A 1,544-nucleotide genomic window follows, 5' to 3' on the forward strand; every position below is an offset into this window, starting at 1 on the left:
TGTAAATAAAATGGCTCTGTCGGTGTTAAAATATATACTTAAAAAAATTTACATAACTAAACATCCTACAGTATTTTTACAGTCTTTATTTTACAGTTAAAATAAATGTTTATCAAGTAAAGTCTGTTACAACTAATCGTGGATCCCTTTAAACCAGATCAGGACCTGGTTAGTTTCACAGCACTTGTTACCACAGAAACAAATGTGCTTCATCTGTCAGCAACCGATTCAAGGCTTAATTAATTCAGGTTTACACTAAAATCCTGGCTTAATCCCTTCTCCTAGCTTAGTGGAATAGGCCTCTGGTGTTGAGTGTGACTGGAACTGCCTGCCTGTTGTCTGCAGGTACCTGGAGTATTTAAGGATCCCACACACAGAGCCTGTGGAGTATGAAATTCGCTGGGGGCCACGAGCTGATCTGGAGGTGTCCAAAGCCAAGATTCTGGAGTTTATTGGTCAAGTAAGTGTCTTGTTGGTAACCAGAGAAGCTCTGCCTGCTCCTGTTTTAACAGCAGAACAACTAAAAGGAGGATTCTTTGCTGTTTGCTTGTAGCTTCATGAACAGGATCCTCGCAGCTGGACTCAGCAGTACAGAGAAGCTCATGGCACCCAAACCCCAGGCCAGGCCAGCAGGAGCAGCTCCCAGAGATAACTGACCACTGGTTAAAATRTGCTGTGATTTTCTACCAGTACTCTTACTCTGTGTGAGTTTTACATYGGATTTTAAACTCAATATGCTTTGAACCAAGGAGACAGGAGGACTGGACTATGTTCTGTGGAGTCCAGGGTTTAGCAGCTTTCAAAGAAAACCTTTTTTTTTRTACCAACACTGGGATTTTGTGTTTAGGTTGTCAGTGGAAGGTGTAAAAACCAGTGTCTGATGGGCTGGAGGTCTAAGGTTCATGAGTGTCCCACAGCTGTTTGAAAAGATTGTGATTTCTGAACCTCTGAACAAAAGAGTGATGAACTCATGACCTTTRATAAAGTGTCTTCTCTGGTGCAGAATGAAGTGCACAGGCCTGTTTCAGTCAAATGTTTGGGGCATCATAGAGCAGAATCAGACTCTTGTAATGAACACATTGCTTCGTGAAACTGCACTAATTTGTTTTTTAATCGTTCTAAAATAAAGTTTYTTCACTAAGTGACAGCCTCTGGCTCTGCTCTGTTTGAAGTTCCAGCTTCTGTCTGCCAACATGTATCGGTTCAGCCTCCTCGTGACCTGAGGATCTAATGAAGATTCATAACTGTTTGAATAATCCTGTGCACAGACAGATGAACAAACCAAGCAGTGTTACAGAAAACCTGCTTGAAGGAGGACACTGATGGTCAGTCAGCATCCAGCAGACCTCTGCTCACAGCAGCAGCTGCACACTTTGATTTGTACAACTTTAGGCTCAGTGAGCGGTTCTCGAGGTCAGGACTGTTCAACTGGCCCGCCAATTAGTTCATTCATCTCTTAAAGGCACAGTGTGTAGGATTTTGTCAAGTCTTTTAGCCGAAATTGAGATAATCACTAATGACCATAATAAAAAACATGTCTAATC

The 1,544-nt window shown here is 42.1% G+C and overlaps 1 protein-coding gene across 1 annotated transcript in view; it reads left to right on the forward strand.

The window, feature by feature from the left end:
- The window catches only part of LOC106535230 (melanoma-associated antigen G1), a gene marked incomplete at its 5' end in the record, with an annotated part of 14,695 nt that extends 13,552 nt beyond the window's left edge, over positions 1–1,143 (forward strand). The window contains 2 exon segments of the mRNA XM_014032184.1: positions 346–460; positions 554–1,143. Coding sequence (XP_013887638.1) covers positions 346–460; positions 554–652 — 214 coding nt within the window.
- Positions 1,144–1,544: the final 401 nt, after the last annotated feature.

This window comes from Austrofundulus limnaeus, unplaced genomic scaffold (genome assembly GCF_001266775.1).
Source record: "Austrofundulus limnaeus strain Quisiro unplaced genomic scaffold, Austrofundulus_limnaeus-1.0 Scaffold1390, whole genome shotgun sequence".
Classification (NCBI taxonomy): Eukaryota; Metazoa; Chordata; class Actinopteri; order Cyprinodontiformes; family Rivulidae; genus Austrofundulus; species Austrofundulus limnaeus.